Source organism: Nuphar pumila, chromosome 15 (genome assembly GCF_984573655.1).
Source record: "Nuphar pumila chromosome 15, dmNupPumi1.hap1.1, whole genome shotgun sequence".
Taxonomy (NCBI): domain Eukaryota; kingdom Viridiplantae; phylum Streptophyta; class Magnoliopsida; order Nymphaeales; family Nymphaeaceae; genus Nuphar; species Nuphar pumila.
Window position 1 is genome coordinate 83,572,472 of NC_143263.1, and position 15,436 is coordinate 83,587,907.

General features: G+C 36.3%; 1 protein-coding gene across 4 annotated transcripts; it reads left to right on the plus strand.

Annotated features, from left to right (window-relative positions):
* The first annotated feature begins 2,031 nt into the window (after positions 1-2,031).
* Positions 2,032-13,859, plus strand: LOC149815813 (uncharacterized). 4 transcript variants are annotated; one of them, XM_089988925.1, is made up of 10 exons: positions 2,067-2,273; positions 4,517-4,597; positions 4,720-5,205; positions 8,883-8,912; positions 9,006-9,141; positions 9,291-9,453; positions 9,879-10,007; positions 11,535-11,729; positions 13,111-13,233; positions 13,326-13,859. In XM_089988925.1, the coding sequence occupies exons 1-10, from the start codon at positions 2,111-2,113 to the stop codon at positions 13,419-13,421; spliced, it is 1,602 nt and encodes a 533-aa protein (XP_089845051.1). In that variant the 5' UTR covers positions 2,067-2,110; the 3' UTR covers positions 13,422-13,859. The 4 variants fall into 4 exon arrangements, with proteins under 4 accessions (XP_089845052.1, XP_089845053.1, XP_089845054.1 ...); XM_089988926.1 differs by lacking the exon at positions 8,883-8,912 and having other exon boundaries at positions 2,032-2,273; XM_089988927.1 differs by lacking the exons at positions 13,111-13,233; positions 13,326-13,859 and adding an exon at positions 12,690-12,779 and having other exon boundaries at positions 2,064-2,273.
* The last annotated feature ends 1,577 nt before the right edge of the window (positions 13,860-15,436 follow it).

The window sequence follows — 15,436 nt, forward strand, 5'->3', positions numbered from 1 at the left end:
AGACCTTGTCCCCCGCCCCGCCCCAATGCCATCCCTAGGTATCACATGTGGTAAGCAGGGTCCTGTGTCAAGCTGAAGGCCTAGGATCGAATCTCTCTGCTGCATGGGGTTGACTGTTGATCCCCTAGGGATCTGCATAACCCAGCTTGCCTTTAAAAAATAAAATTAAAAAATTTAATTAATTATTAGTTAACCCTTCAAAAACTCCTTTCCTTTTATTCAGGTGCATTTTTTTTTAAACAATACCCAGGGGAGAGAGAAAATCCTAAAATGTGAATGTTCGGCCTCACTCACTTTCTCTATAACCATAACTTTGTCGATCACAATGAAATAATCACTCATGAATGCATTAAGGTAACAAATCTTCTGACCTCAAGCAGGGATCAAGAGAGAGACTGTGTCATGGCTATTTGATACAGGCAATCACATTGACCACATTTCATGTTGGCTCCATGCAATGTTTTCATGTGATTGGCCAGTGTTACATAACCATGTCACTTATCTGCTCCTTTAATCTCACCTTGGGTTGACCTTCTATGTGATATGATGTAAGAAAGATTGGATATAGAGCAGATTTCATTTTTTAGTTTTTTTCTTAGTTCAACAAAATTTTTATCGTCCAATTAAATTGTTGAACGATAAAATAATAATGAGAGTACCTACTCCCACATATTAGAAATCAAGGTGGTAGGTTGTATCTTCTCAATTAAACCATATAAATGTACTTAACATAGTTTATTTGATAAGAATAATGTATTTTGGACATAAAAGAATGATTTTTTATGTGATAAAATTTTGATACTATTTTTAAAGATCTTAAAAAAACATACATATATGCTATAATCATATGGTCCAAAACTTGTTTTCTACTAAATAATGCTTATAGATCATATCTACAGGGTCAAACAACTAAAAAGATAAAGAAAATTGACAATTTAAAGCTTTAATTAGAATGAGATTAGGTACTCTGAGAGCATCCTATCATTACTAAATAATAATGTCACATCACATTTAGGTGAAAGGTTGATGGTACTAAATTCTTGGATCCCTTTAATAACTATGATATTTTTAAGTATATTTTTCATAAAAAAAATCAAAACTTAAGTGCTTTTTTATTAATGCTTTAAAAAATAAACCCTCAGAAACTAACCCCTCTAAAAAGACTAACTTTCCAACCCAAACCCCAATGCAGGCAGTAAAGGTTCGACTCTCATTGGGGTCGCCCCTTAGCGCAACCCAATGGGTAGCATATCAGGGTCCTAGCCTCGGAGTTTTACGTTGCCGGCACGATGACAGCAGATGTGATCCTAGCCTCGAAGTTTTACGCTGCCGGCACGACAACAGCAGATGTGGTCATAGCCTCGAAGTTTTACACTGCCGGAACAACGACAGCAGGTGTGGTCCTAGCCTCGAAGTTTTACGCTGCTGGCACGACGATGGCAGATATGGTAGGCTGAGCCAGGGCGACGAGGTCCTGGTGCTGGGTCAAGTTTCTTATGGTTATAAGTTCAGAAAACCCCAGCACACCATTAACATTAACGAAAACTGTGCCACACGTGAGACTTCATAGATTATTGGTACAGCATCCCGTGTAGAGTTCATCCTTGTGAAACTGTTGTTCAGTCAGAACACCTCTCATCGTTTTCACCAACCCTTTTCTTTCTTGACTTTTCCTATTTTTGGGGATGGGCTGTTTCCCTTTGACTCATCTCTTGGTTATCTTTCACCTGTTGAAAAAAAATATAATCGATCACCACGAGGAAATCAGTGGCGGTCACTGAGAAGGAAGGAAGGAATAGGACTTCCCAACAACTGCCTGTTTATTAAATGACAAAAGCTTTAAAGTTTGAACAGTTTAATCTTCTAGAAATACTTTTTCTTCCATTAAATGAGAGTAAATGTGTATATCAGTGGGAAGGAGAAAGGAAAGGCTTCTTGTTTTTGGAACCCTTTTGTCTCTCTCTCTCTCTCTCTCTCTCTCTGGTGATTTAGATAAAGGAGGAGAAGCTGTAGAAAGGTGACAGCCTGTGTGTGTGTGTTTCTTTTCCCTTCTCTTTCTCCAAGAAGAAGAAGAAGAAGAAGAATTAGGGTTGTGGAGGGAGAGAAGAGGATGGGAATTTGTGCGTCGAAGCCGGACGGATGTGTTCGTTTCAAGGACATGAAGCGGTGCCGGAGGAGGACGAAGAGGGTCATCAAGAGGAAGGCTTCATTGCCTAACGACGGATCGATGCCGTCGTCGTTCGATCCCCGCTCCGCCAGCTTCAACCGTCAAGGTCCAGATTCTCCATCTCTGCCAAGTCTATTCTCACTGCGTAGTTTGCAATGCGAGCGGATCGATTATCTGTTGTTTTTTTTACTGAGTATGGTTTTGTTGGTCTTCGCGTTTTTTGGCGTTTGAATTGCGAATTGGAGATGGTGGTCTTGGATTTTGAGTGGGATGTTTGCATTGATGAAGAATGTGGGCATGGAAAGGGAGTTCTCTCTTGGGTTATATGTTTGGGAGCCTTGAATCGGAGGTGTGTTGACAGTATTGTGGTTTCCCCAATTCTCTCTGCTGTTTGGGAGCAGCACCGTTGCCAAAACGCTGCATTGGGAATGGAATTGATAGCCCTTACACGACATTTCAACGCCTTTCAAAAGAGGATGTTTTTGGCAAATTCATCCGCAAGACCACATTTTTGCAAAACCATATTTTGGTAACACATGGAAATCATCTTTCTATCTCAATGCAATGCTCCCAAACAGTGTCTTAGTTTCGTTCTGGAAAAGGGGTTACTGGTATTAATATATTCTGCGCTACCGAACACTAGGCACAATCAAACTATGGCCACTTCTAGAATGAGTAATTCATTTTTTTCTCTATCAGGTTTGATCTGATGTGTTTATGCATTAGATTGTCATTGATCGTTATAAGTTTGTTCTTTAGCATTAGTCCTCAGGGTTTGTCAGTTTGCTTTGGTGAATATGGGTTTAGGATCGAACAGATTGCTTTTGAACAAAGGCATATGAAGACAGATCTTCTGGCTTGAAATAATCAGAGGATCTGCCCTTGACTTGTGCCATTATGGTGTGATAAATCGGTTGAAGCAAATGTGCTTTTGTGAGTTGTTACTCTTGCTGGCCTCACTCTGTATGGACATTCATCATGTGAATTCTTGAATGTGGTTCTCGATCACTTCATCTTGTTTTGTCTTCATGAAAAGTTTGTTACACTTGTGCTCGTTGTTGGTGACTGTAAGAAGCAAGGATGACGATTCTCCTGCTCTTTTCTTTGTTCTTGTGTTGGTTTGCATCTGGAACAGTAAATATATTGATAAAAAGTCTTTCAGTACAACTCAGATCAACCCTCTCATTCAATTCAGGAAGAATGGTCTTAGTGATAAAAAGAAAAAGGAAAAATTTATGAATTTCATCTAGGGATGGAGGCACGCATGAGATCTGACATGTTCACAAAGATTCTTTGTGAAAGCCATTTGGGCTTTGTACCCATGAGCCTAATATAATGCAGTGTTGCCTTCCATCTTTGTAGTCATGAACCTTTGGGAGAGGAGTGAATAGGGTCCAATAATAAATAAATATATATATATATATATATATATATATATATATAGGCGACCTTCATGGGTTCCAAAGCCCCTAGTTGAAACTCATAGGTGAGGCTCATTTTGACCAAATCTGGCCCCATGAATTTGTTCAGCATGGTCAAAATAGTAGGATCGCATGAAGACCTCTCACGGCACCTGTGAGAAAGGTTAACATGGTACAAGTAGGAGTTAGGAAAAAGGGAAGACCAATGAAGACTTGGAAGGAGGCAGTTAGAGGTGACATGAAAGATTGTAAACTGGACAGGAATGGAAAAACAGGACTTGAAAAGCCGACCCCATGTAGTTGGGATAAGGTTTCATGATGATGATCAAAATAGTAGGAATCAAGCTCTGAAGCATATTTTTTCAATGTATAAGTACAATTATTTGAGGGTTGAAAATTTGGTACATTCTACAACATTGATCTTTCAACCCCTGGAAAAATTGACGTACACATCAGAAAAATATAATCCAAGGATCAGTCCACTAAACCACATGTAGGTCACATCTGGAGGATCAGATGTGCAAAAATAAATAAATAAATAGAGTCTTTTGCTAGAAGGTTTGTAACCCACGGGGGTATCAAACATATATGGCCAGAATGAGTAGAATACTCCAATGCCCAGTCTCTTGTTCCTCTTCTATTTATTGTAGTCATTCAACTTGTTGTTAATCTACTTATATCTTGATCTCAGTTTTTTACTTTTATTTGTGTTTCTAAGTTTATCTGATCAAGAATTGAAGATGTAATTTCTATTGTATGCTTCCATTTTCTGGCATAGATTCCTTCCATTTTCTGATCATTTAGAAGGTGATTTCTGTAGACGAAGTATATCTTAGCAGTTAAATTAATCCATATGTTGATAAAAAAAATGTTTTCATTGTTCTATATCAGTTTCTAATATTTTCCCTCTGTTGCAAATTGTTAGCAGGGAGCACTGGGGAGGTATGGTTTGATTCCATGACAATGCCAGAGTCTGATTGTGATGATGATTTTGTTAGTGTTCTGGGAGGTAGATCATATAAAGTTTGGATAGCATACACTTTAGATAGAAAACAAGGCTAGATTTCTTACGAAGATGATTTCCTTTTCTGTGGGAACATAACTTTCTTTACAACATTCAACTTACTGCAGATTTATCAGGTCTTCATAGCTTGGATGGAGCATCTCGATCCAGTGTTTCATCTTTCAGTGATGCGATTTTGAGTCATGAAAGTGGGAAATTACCACTTGAATCTGATTCTGATAAGCATATGACAAAGTTAACCTCTGATGGAATGATAAAATCTGGTGATTCAGCTACTTCTTTGGTGATTGTCACAAGCAAAGCTGATTTGCAGTCTGGGGCTGGTGGCACTGAAAACGGTGGAAAGTCTTTTGCAAAGCCTGATGATGAACCTTTGCCTTCATCTGCTGAAGTCTCTGATAAGGGTGATGAAAAAGCATTTGATCATTGTGGGATTCTCTCAAATAGCTCATGCTTACCTTGTCTTATCCCAACTGAAACATCTCTTGACAAGAGATCACTGAGTCCTGGACCACCAAGTGCAAGAAGAAAGGCTCCTCTGAAGCTGTCTTTCAAATGGAAGTCTCTGGAAGGAAACAGTAATCCTACATTACGTGAGTATCAGAACATTTTGTTAGCTTAAATCCCTAGGTTTTATTTCTAGGTTAATTTCGTTTATAATGAGGAGAAACAACTATTATGGTTCAGACGTCCCGTTATGAGCGGAGAGGTGCCAGATTAGTTGTGGTCCTGTTTTGGTGTCTAGGAAAGAACTCCACGAGTATTCTCACCTGCCCACCGGACCAATGGGGACATGTTTCTAGGTTAGCTGAAATACAGAATGTTGGATTTTATTACTACCTAAAAGAAGCTCTTAGGAGAGGTGACCTCTGTGGAGCTGTCACAAGGATGCGACTGCAGGTGCAGGGATACATCAAGTTTTGTGAAGTTTTCCATATGTCTAGCATATAAGGAGATATGGAACATGAATCATAATGGAGTATCTATGTGACATAGTTATCGACAGAGCACACACATGTATCATGTTTGAAGTTTAAGCATTAAGAAAGGCAAATGATTCCCCATGATCACAGTTGATATAGTTTTCTAGTCGGACCTCCAGTTGAGTTGGTTCTCAAGCCACCAATCGGTTATTGCTTACTTGGTTATTTGTGTGTCCAACGAAATTATCGGACATTAATTTTGACTATGATGCCATATGATGCATAGAGTTTGTTAAAAAGTTATTAAGTTCACAAAAATGCATGCATGCTGCACTACAAATAACCTGAATATGGAAGTATATGGGGAAAAAAGAGTGGCTCCCATGATCAGTAAGGATCATCTGCAGGGCTCTTTCTGTTCCTTTTTCCTGGCACCAGTGCTTGTGCTTAACACTGACAGAGGCCAAAGAATCTATGTGCAAATATTCATGATATTCACATGAGACAAATTTGTGAATAATTTTCACATTATAGGAAGATCAAGCAATATGAACATTAAAATTGATAACAATGAGACTTGTTTTTTTTCCTTAAATTGAACTGTCTGAAAAGGCACCCATAACTCCATTGTTTTCCTACAAGAATGTGCTCTAGGTTGAGAGCATCACCTAGAATATGATAATTTGACAGCAAAATTTCTTCAAAATACAGAAATAAGTTCTCTTTTCTGATATCACGAATGCCATAAAGCTCCAATTTTGTCTAACAGATTACATGATAAAGTTTAAGAATTTGAGCTTCTAACTGGTTTTGGACAGGCTCTTAAACATGTGCTATGCATAGTCAGAAATATCATTCTTGGCTATATCTTGGCAAGCAATATTTTGTGTTAATATAGATTATTTTGAAAGATCTCAGGAAAATCTTCACTTAATATTTTTTTTAGTATAGGAAATAGCAGAAATAAGAAAAAAATATGTTTAAGTAGAAATGTAAATAGAAGTTGTAAAATCTTTGAAACACAAAATTATAAAAGAAAGAAGAAAAAACATATTTAACATGTAGAAAAAAATATAAAAGAAAATGTCATGATGTTATTGTGATAATATTGCAATAAATTTAATTTTGAAAATATCTTGATATTTTACCTTTTAAATCATTTTGTAAAAAAAAAAAGATTCATAGAGGCACAATATTTTTTAAATACAGCTCATATCTGTGACTGGTGCTACAGATGACAATTATAATGCATAAAATGTCAGTTCTCTAGCATGAGATAAAATATTCATTACATGCTTAATATGTAATGTGTGTGTGGTGTGTCGCTTGATAGTTGGATTCATGGACATTATATCTGATATTCAATATTGGTTAAAATTCTCATATCTGATACCAAATATAAAGAGTATGATATTTAAACTATGGAACCATATTTAGGTTCAGAAAAAACCAGTTTCAAGGTCTGATAAAGATTTAAGAAGAAAAAGGAAATATGAAAAAACTGAAGGAACTAAGACAAAGGAAACAAAAATAAGCATTGTTGCTTCATCCTATTCTCCTCCAAGCGGTTGTTTGAATGCACCCAAATATCAAAATCACTAGCATAATTTACAAAAGTCCACCTAACATATTCACTATTTACAAAAACCCACCTAATGTTTTGATTATTAGATTCAGCTGCCTGATTTTTCCATTTAAACAAAGACACATTTGAACCTAAAGTCATTAAGTTGACCTTTGTTTAGTCAACTCAAACCAAATTACTAAAACAGATCATTATTGATTTCTTTAATAAAGGAGCATAAGTCGAAATATTTCATCAGAAAAGGACAAAATGCTGTTTTGCATATCAGGCAGCTAGTTGAAATGCATTCAGATAAAGCACACAGTTTAAATGTAACACCTGAAACATTGGGTTGCTTTCCGCAAATGGCTGATAAGTTTAGCAGCATTTTGCAAATTAATTGAAAAATTAGGATGTGTTATATATAACTTGTCTTAATGTTCTTGCGATGCGGAAAAATTGAATTTGCTGGTCTTCAATGACTGAAAATGTTTTTTGCAGTCAGAGAAACTTTATATACTTCAGTTTAAGTCAAATCCTTCATTGTTCTGTTTGTCCACATTGATCTTCTTCCTCAACACAAACCTCTCTCTCTCTATCATTCTTCTGTTTTTTTCTCTGTCCAGGTTTCTTTCTCTCTCGTTATCATTCTTCTGATTTTTTCTCTGTCCAGGTTTCCTAGTGACAAATCAACATAAGCAAAAAAGTAGAACCATGGCCACAGGAGTTAGGGAATAGGAGATAATTTGGTCAAATTCACCTTTACCCCTAGTTTGTAACCAGCAGTGTTGGATGAGTGAAATTTCTCTGTTTCTCCGCCTATCTCTGCCTACACCTCTTGCATTCTGAGAAAGAGAATGGGCAGAAGTCCTATTGTCTTCCTTTGACCTTTCTGTTTAATCTTCCTACTGCACACTTTGTCATTCCCTCCAATTCCCTAAATAAATATTTGTGATCTAGTGGTCAAACAGTTCATTAGTTGGGATTGCTGTGCATCAAAATATATGAAGATTTGCCTGGAAATCTTAATTGGTGTAGATTACATATTGACACGTTCCCTTGATGCCATCCAACTTTCAGAATGTTTGAAGAACTTGGGCAATGATATTTATGATAAATTATCACTTTTGTTTCTTATTTATGCGTAAAAATCCTGATGACTTGTGGATATATTTCCCGAGGGCCTCTAGAAGTTCGATACATATCTTTTTATGATGGTTTCCTTGACAATGAGAAGAGGATCCTGAGGATTATACCTACTTGTTCCACGAGGCACCTTCATTATTGTTATAAAATTAAATGTTTTTGTTCATCTTTTTTTTTCCAGTAAGGTGTTTATCTTTTTAAAGGAAAATCAGCCTTTTTTGTAACTATCTTTAAAGTGGTAAAGGTCTTGAATTATTATTCTACATGAATGGAATGTCAATTCCTCTTTCCCTTCTTGGACAAAGAATAGCACATTATGTTCATTTTTCTACTTGGAAACATCTGAAGTTGATTTTGTGCACTGGGTAAATGGAACTAGTTAATTATCCTGTCTCAAGTCTCAAATTTTGATGGAGATTCCTGGGTAGTTATATTATCAAGTTTACCTTTTGTTGAATATTGAATATGATACGTACATTGATTCCTGAACTACTTGTAAGGAGCATTGTGCAAATACATAGGACTGAGTGTTTCCTCAATGGTACATGCTTGTTAGCAGTTTTGTGTTTGTGCAATGATTTTGCTGCATTATCTGCATATGAGGTTCATTACTTAAACATGTGCAATACTTCTGCAGGTTGGTTATTTGGGTCACAATCTTATCATTGTAAAGTTATCATGATAATCATTTTACTCTCAGCATTTCCCAAAGAGGGAAATAGATTTGGTTATTTTTAACTTGGACAATTTCTTTTCTCAGTTTCCTCAAAGAGTTTCATACAGAGGCCAGTAGCTGGTTCTCAGGTTCCATTTTGTTCAATAGAGAAGAGAATGCCTGATTGCTGGTCTCAGATAGAGCCTGAAACTTTCAAGGTTCGAGGAGAGAATTATTTTAGGTAGAATTTCCATTTACTCCTGAAATTAGTATATGACTTCACCAATGTGAACTTGCATTTACAGATATTACTGCTGTGATGATCTTTACTCTAATGTTCTCATCATAGTCTCAGAAGGCTAACATTTGTTCCTTACATATCTCTGACAGGGATAAAAGGAAAGAATTTGCTCCAAATTATGCTGCATTTTACCCATTTGGTGTAGATGTTTTCTTGTGCCAAAAAAAAATTGACCATATCGCTCGTTTTGTGGAACTTCCAAATTTGAATTCATTTGGCAAGGTTCCGCCGATTCTAGTACTGAATGTTCAGGTATCAATCCGTTGTGATGTTAATTCTCCTGAATATAAGTTGACCCATGGTTTAATCTTCTGTATGTTGATGTTGATGATAAGGGCTTTTCAGATTTTATCAGAAAACTCTCTCTCTCTCTCTCTCTCTCTCTCTCTCTCTCTCTCTCTCTCTCTCTCTCTCTCTCTCTCTGTGTCTCTCTCTCTCATCGCACATCATAAGAACAAATTTCTTAAGCTAGAGTTTTGACAAGGTCTGACAATCCTAACAAGAATAAGAGTATGAAAGGTGATAAATGCTCTGTTAACAACCGTCCATTTCATTTATGGAGACTCTTTATTTGCTTAAGTTATTTTGAGTTTTCTAATTTGCATCAAAATTTTAGTCTTTTTTTCCCCAAAAGTCATGTTACATGCCTATTAATTGAAATAATATGGTTTCTGCAGGTACCATTGTACCCAGCAACAATCTTTCAGAATGAAACAGATGGAGAAGGCATGAGCTTCGTTCTGTATTTTAGAATTTCTGATAGTTATTCTAAACAAATTCCAGCTCATTTCCAAGACAGCATCATAGTATGATGAGAATATTCCCTCTGATCCCATTCAGACTTTTGGTTTCAAATTATGTTCATATTCTTACTGCTTTTTATTGGTTTTATGGGACGCTATGTGTTTTTATGTGGTTTTGTATATTTCACTTGATCTAATTGATGTGAATCATTTGTTGGTCACTAAATCAAGTTGGCAGCTGGTACATAGTGATACACCATGGTAGACCTTCTAACATTAGGAATAAGACCGGTAGAACTCAAGATTTCTAGTAGAATAAAATTACAGTGCTTGAGATGATTGTGCCATAAAATATGGGCATGAATTGTAGTCAAACCAACTCTTGTCCTCAATGCTTGAATTGGTCTAGGAGTTTCTGATGGATTATAATTTCTAACTTTTTCTTTAGCTAGTTCTTGTTAGTTTTTCTTTGGACTTTAGTTTACTTCTGATGCTGAATTTGTAAATTATATAAATCATGGATTGCTACATCAATCATTTATCTTGGTGAATTCACATCTGACAGCTTACTTATCAATTTTCCACTTATATTGTTATTTTTATGTTTTCTAATTTAAAAAATGTGTATGAATTGTATTTTCTATTAGCAGAAATTATGCGACTGTATAATGCACCATGGCTTTTGTGAGACTAGTTGCTTTGTGCAATCTACGATTTTATTGCCTTTAATTTTTTGGCAAAGTCAGAAATAATGGAAAAAATACTATTGCTATGAGTTGGGACTATTTTGCTCCCTTATGACCCTTTTTGGAATTGATAGCCAATTTTTTCATGAAGATGCATTCTCCTCTCATATATAAGTTCTGATATGTTTCACTTTTGACCATCTAGACTTGAGGGAGAATGTCGAAGTTTTGTATGGGTGTTTCAATCATGTCATATTTCTTCTAGTGCTTTATGTATATTGGTTCACATATCTCACATTTTAACATATCAATGTTTATCATTATGATGCTTTCCAAAATTCTTTCTTTTAAAGAATAAGTACAGAAAAACTACATATTTTTGGGAAGAATCTATAAATGGTCTATGATCTGACACTGCATTAGAGCAGACATGTTTTATATTTGAAAATCTTTAGGCCTTTGAAGTCTTAAATCAGCTAAGAGTAGCCTGTTCTGTTTGACATGGTATACAATACACAAACTGGTGTTCTTTGATACTATTTATTTGGTGCCATCTTGTTATTTAAGTTTCCCCTCAAAACTCAGGTATATTTTCTTTTTATGTGAAAAAGGCCATTTACCTGCCTGATTGGCAAACACCTTATCTTGGTAGATGACCAAAACTTTGGCAATCGACTGTTTCTTATAACCCTATACATTTTCATTGCTCCCTAGCTTAATATCTTATTTTTCTGCAATTGGAGCTGACTATATTAACTACATTTTCTGAACTTGTTAACTTTACTTCAACTATAACACCATTGTAATTTCTATATTCCTGCCTAATAAGCTTGAAATTATTTTTTGCTCCTTTCACTATTTGCTGATTATATATTGATGTTCTTTCTATATTTCTGTAAAACAGAAGTTAATTGATGATGAAGTAGAAAGGATTAAAGGATTTGCTGTAGATACTGTATTACCATTCCGAGAAAGATTAAAGATTTTGGGTCGTATTGTAAATGTTGATGATCTTCATCTAAGTGCTGCAGAGAAGAAGCTTATGCATGCTTATAATGAAAAGCCTGTCCTTTCACGCCCTCAACATGAGTTTTACTTGGTAAGTTTTGTTGCTTTGTGTTTTATTTTCTCATACAAATATTTGTCATCCTCTTGCATGATTGCAATATCTTAATCTTTCTGTTATCATCTTGGGCATTTTTTTACTCCATCAAGGCATTCCATGTTTATGCGTCTTTCGTTGATCATGTCCTAGTCATCGTTTTAGTCTTTTGATTATATATTTCAACAATGGTTTTCTTTTATTTTATTTTCTTCTTTGCCTTGGTTAATTTCTCAATTGGAGATGAAGGATATGAAACAAAGATCTTATATCCTTCACACAAAAGAGATGAGAGATAGAACTCTAGGTTGCTGACTTTTGAGTTAGGATATTGTGTATGAGACCTGGATCAATTTTTTGATACCAAAGTAACTTGAGCATCTTATACTATGAGATGTTGAGAAGAATTCTTTGATATTTTAAGAGACCAAGGCTTGAATTTCGATAAGCTGGAACTTGTTAAACGTTCTTATGTCACTTTTATTGATAGTATGATGGTAAGTCATCATCAGGTACACATTCTCCTTGGAGGAGATGCTATATTGGAAACATGTTCGTATAGCCTTACATATATAATAGGCTTAACATATTGATAGACCTTTAAAGTTGGACAAGCCAATTTATAGAGGCTTCACTTTCAAAAAAATAATTATAAGAACTTGGATATGGATATAAAAGGGAGACCAGTAAAATGATATATTAAGATAAACAGGCAATGGTTAACCTAATGAACACTGAACAAGTTGCTTTTAGAACAGACATATAATTGAAATGACTATTTTCTCGTTCACAGGCTCAGAATGGACTTTTCTATTAAAATGGCTGCTTAAACTTGCTCATCTCTAGCATTATCTACAGGTTGCCTAATCTTTTGCCTTTGTTTTTTGACATAATTTGATAAGAAAACTTATGTTGTGCATTTAATTTGATACCTGGCATATGTTGCATCATTTGCAGATCAGTCTGGTTCAACAAATAGTGAAAAATAGGGTTTGTTTGGAAGCAAAGTAAAAACATCAGCGAGGAGAAATAATTGGTGGAGAAAAAGTCGGTACCCCCCTCCCACCCTCCGACTTTTTCTCCCTCATTTTTAGGGATAAACACTGCATATAGCACCTGAAACTTAGAGTTCTTTTCATGCATTTGAAATGTACAGTGGGACCCACTCAAAACCGTATAAAATATCCCATTTGACTTATTTTACTTGCTTTCAAACATGCCCTTAGGGATGCAAGAATACATGCAGTGGAATGACTATTTACAGATAGGGTTTTTAACTCATGGAAACGTTGTTTTTTACTTCATTCTGTCAATGGTTTCATTTCTATTTTGATAGTGACTCTGCATGTTGTTGATCATCCTTAATTACTATTCACAGGGTCCAAACTATTTTGAGATTGATATAGACATGCATCGATTCAGTTATATCTCTAGAAAAGGGTTTGAAGCATTTCAAGACAGACTGAAAGTGTGTGTCTTGGATGTCGGCTTGACGATCCAGGTAATATCTTATAAAACAAGATGAGTATATGACTTCATGATTGTTAATCATGTCCAGAATAACTTCAACATGGATCCTTCTGACTGGAACAGGGAAATAAAGCCGAAGAATTACCAGAGCACATCCTATGTTGTTTGCGGTTGAATGGAATCGATTATACAAAGTATAAACAACTCGGGATTGTGTAGCGGCCATTATTATAATATGCAGGTAATTCTCCAGCTCGGTTCCTCTTGCTGTCCAACGATCATATTTGCTTCACGCTAAGGCAGACTTGGGACGATACACATTCTTCACACAGACTTATGAATGGATGCTACCCTTGATTAGTTGCATGGGCTTCCTGATCAACAATGCCAGGTTGAAACAAGGTCCCAAATCCAAACACAGACAGTTAAGAATGATTTTGACGACCTATTTAAAACAAAGAAAAACTATGGACTGTCCAACTAAAAAAATTCATGTGGTCAGGATGTAGGCGTCATTCCATTAATTATGAACCGCCTATTGATCATCGACTACGACTTTCTTTCGGTTGGGCTATGGGTTCTTGCTATAATTATACTATATTGTGCAAATTCTGATCAATTCAAATTGATGAATCAAATTACCTCCATTCTTCTGCATCTGTGTTCTGTGTGTGTGGTGCATGTATACACACATGCGTACGTGTGTGTGTGTGTGTGGTGCATGTATACACACATGCGTACGTGTGTGTGTGTGTGTGTGTGTGTGTGTGTGTGTGCAATAATAATTAAGCTACTGAAGGTTGAAAACCAGTTTTTTTTTTCCACCATCACCGTTCAAACATTAGCTGCAGAGCATCATTGAGCCTAATATATGGATTACTTTAGTGATTTGACCAGTGATCAGCTTGCTTGAGTCCAGTCCAGTCCATATGGATGGTGGTTTTGACATTGGTGCTGCCAGGATTCGCTGCTCCATCATTCATAACTTGCATATGATGGCAGATCTTTTTCTTTCTTTTCTTTTGATTGGCAAGCAGCGATTAGTCAGACCCTACCAGTTACAAAATGAACCCTTACATGCAATTTGCGTCAAGGAGCTACTCAGATGGTATAACCTTCCAGATCCAGGAACAGTTCAGAAAACAGATCCTTGTCAGTGTTCTGTTATAGATGTAGAACACTTCAAGAAGTTGAGAATCTGACTGTCTTTGTGCTTTTACCTTCAATGAGTTTGATTGCAGCAGCCACAATATCTCCTGGAAGATTCCATAGTAATGCATTACTGGCCTTTTGGTTTTCCTATTCATGCGCGAAGTCGACTGTCATGTTCAAGACATGATAAAGCCAAGCATTGGAGGTAAATCTTTCAAGATTCTGGGAAAAGAGAGAGAGAAAACCGAGTGTTTTACTCTCCTCATGGTGATTGCTCTACATGGATGAACAATGTCATTCCTCCAGGATCAGGTGATATAAATCATATGCCAGGAACAAGTTGGAGAAAAGCATGGCATGAACAAGTATTTTGAGGGAAGAGGGAAAGTAAAATTTATTGGAGTGATGATGAGGAATGACCTCAAGAGAAGAACAGGAAAAACATAGAGCAGCGAAACAAGCAGTACCAGTTACACTAATAAAAAAGAACCTAGCACACGGCACATAGATGTGAACAAGTTTTTCGACAGAAAAAAAGAAGTCCCTCCTTTCCCCCTGTTTAGTGTGCAATCTTCCTAAAAATAACAGAGAGAGAGAGAGAGAGGTGCTAACAGAAAATAAAGAGTTCCATTAATTTACCCAGCACATGGCAAAATAATCTCAACAAAAAGAAACAAACAAAAGGGCACGTTTGTGAAGCTGGTGAAATGCTGTTTCACCTGAGAAATTTGACAATTTTTTCCTCAGGTAAGAAAGTTCTTGAGAGTTTTGAAAACATGTGAATCTGTTTGCTGAAGCAGAATGACCGAAAAGATTATGGAACCTTCACGGGTAAGAAAATATACCTGCAAATGATCTTTTAACTTTTGGTCCTGAGGAAGCAAATCTCAAACACTTTCTCAGAGGCAGCAGTCTGCTGTCCTTGCAAAGGTGCTAAAAGGAGTGTATCACGCGCTTACATCATAGATGTGTCCATGAAATTGATCATCAGGTAGGTACACCTAGGGGTGTCCACGCTTTGGGTTTACACGAACCAACCCGCACCAAACTCTATAGGGTCCGGGTATGGTGATAAATAAGAA

Bases quoted from the DNA above. Each gene is read 5' to 3' on its own strand.
- LOC149815813 (XM_089988925.1), top strand. From the start codon at position 2,111: ATGGGAATTTGTGCGTCGAAGCCGGACGGATGTGTTCGTTTCAAGGAC. The intron at 5,206-8,882 runs GTGAGTATCAGA...ATACTTCTGCAG, and splicing joins AAACAGTAATCCTACATTAC to GTTGGTTATTTGGGTCACAA. The intron at 10,008-11,534 runs GTATGATGAGAA...TCTGTAAAACAG, and splicing joins ATTTCCAAGACAGCATCATA to AAGTTAATTGATGATGAAGT.